Consider the following 2,035-nt stretch of genomic DNA (forward strand, 5'->3'; position numbering starts at 1 on the left):
TATATAGTATACGGGAAGCGGTTACTTGTTTAGTAACCGCTCCTACAGTTGGGGAATCCAACAAGCTCGGAAATTAACTTCCGTAACTGATGTAGAAGTTCGTATTTCACAACGGTTGGGCTTAGCTGGCGACGGTTCGTTCTTCCACCCGGCGGAGACGTAGTAATCCTCCCTCTTGTCTTTTACAGACGAGGAATGGTAACGAGCTCGTCCGTCCTTGTCAGACGGACGAGTGCTAAGAAGCCCGTCCGTCCTTAAGGACGGACGAAGGTCAGTAAGCTCGTCTGTCCCGTCTACCTTGAGGACAGATGGATGAGTAACCAATGACTTACCTTGTCAATCCTTTGGACGACGCGCATGGACAGAAGATAACTTAGCAAATTTTCGTTACACATCAGCGCCCAAAGGGATCACCTTCGTACCCCTAAATCCCACGAGTGGGGCGTTCATTGGGGACAACCGTTCCCTGTCAATCCTCATTTGTTGGAATGCTGGATAGTACGGGATGTCTGCTGAGCTGCCATTGTCGACGAGGACCCGGTGCATGTTATAATCCCCTATCTGCAGGCTGACCACTAATGCGTCGTCATGAGGATGGTGAAGTCTCCAAGCGTCATCCTCTGAAAATTTTATGACAGGGTTATCTATTCGCGGCATCTTTGGTACGGATCCTATGAGTTAGACGCTATGGACCATCTTGAGGTAGGTTTTGCGGGCTTTCTTGGAAGATCCGGCTGCAGCTGTGCCCCCTATGAGTGGTCTAGGGCGCTCGTTCTCTTGTCGTGAGGCCTGTTCCTCCGGTGCATTAGTTCTTTCCCTGCTGACGAACCTCCGTAGCTTCCCCTGCCTAATTAGGGCCTCAATCTGCTGCTTCAGGTCGTAGCAGTTGGCTGTGTCGTGCTCATGGTCTTGGTGAAAGCGACAATACTTGTCTCTCGGTCGTTTGTTGGGGTCTCCCTTCAACTTTCCAGGGAAAGTCAATGCTCCTTCATCTTTGATTTGCATTAATACTTGGTCGATCGGGGCAATTAACGGGGTGAAATTGGTGAATCTTCTAGTGGGGGGTCTGGAGCACTTTTCATCACGTTGATCCCCGGTTTTAGTGACCTTTCGCTCCCTATCTTGTCGCATGTCCTCCTGCCTCTCCCTCTTCTTAGGCTTTTCCTTGCGGGCCAGCAATGCATCCTCTACATTCATGTACTTGGTAGCCTTGTAGAGAACGTCCGTCATGGTCTTTGGGTCATTCTTGTACAAGGAAAACAAGAACTTACCCTTCCGTAGCCCGCTAGTAAACACGGCTACGAGTATCTTATCGTTAGCTTCGTCAATCGAAAGGGCTTCTTTGTTGAAACGAGTTATGTAGGCCCACAGCGTCTCGTCTTCTCGCTGCTTGATGCTCATTAAGCACGCGGTGGACCTTTTGTACCGATGTTCGCCTATAAAGTGTGAGGTGAATTGGGCGCTCAACTCCTTGAAAGTATTGATGGAGTTTGGTGTCAACCTACTGAACCAAACCCTCGCAGGCCCCTTCAGCGCGGTCGGGAACGCCCTACACATGATCTCGTCTGGTACCCCCTAAAGGTGCATCAGGGTCTTGAAGGTCTCTAGATGATCGAGGGGGTCCTTGACCCTGTCGTAGCTTTCGATCTGGGGCATCCGGAACTTTGGTGGCAGGGGGAATGAGTTGATGGACGTGGTGAATGGTGAGTCGGTTTTGTTCACTAAATCGTCGAGATCAGAAGATACTCGTCCCTTGAGGGCATTTATCATGACCTCCATCTGCTCCTTCATCGCCTGCATCTCTACGATGATAAGCGGAGGGGCAAAATCCATGAGAGACGAAAGGCTTACGTTTTGCCGCTTCGGTCGGCTTGGGGCATTGCTGCCCTCTGGCCTTTCTTGCTCCCTTCACTCGGCACTGTTACCTTCCTGGTTTTGCTCCTGAAGGTTAGGTCCTACATCCCTTTGGCGTAGCTACCCCTCCAGATCATGGTTCTACTTTGTGAGTCATTCTACTCCTGTCATGAGAGTCTAG

The 2,035-nt window shown here is 50.6% G+C and overlaps 1 protein-coding gene across 1 annotated transcript; it reads right to left on the reverse strand.

Annotated features, from left to right (window-relative positions):
* Positions 1-678: 678 nt before the first annotated feature.
* Positions 679-1,557, reverse strand: LOC126727745 (uncharacterized). Its single transcript, XM_050433664.1, has one exon. The coding sequence runs from the start codon at positions 1,555-1,557 to the stop codon at positions 679-681; it is 879 nt and encodes a 292-aa protein (XP_050289621.1).
* Between the last annotated feature and the right edge of the window lie 478 nt (positions 1,558-2,035).

This window comes from Quercus robur, chromosome 5, assembly GCF_932294415.1.
Source record: "Quercus robur chromosome 5, dhQueRobu3.1, whole genome shotgun sequence".
In the NCBI taxonomy this organism is placed as follows: Eukaryota; Viridiplantae; Streptophyta; class Magnoliopsida; order Fagales; family Fagaceae; genus Quercus; species Quercus robur.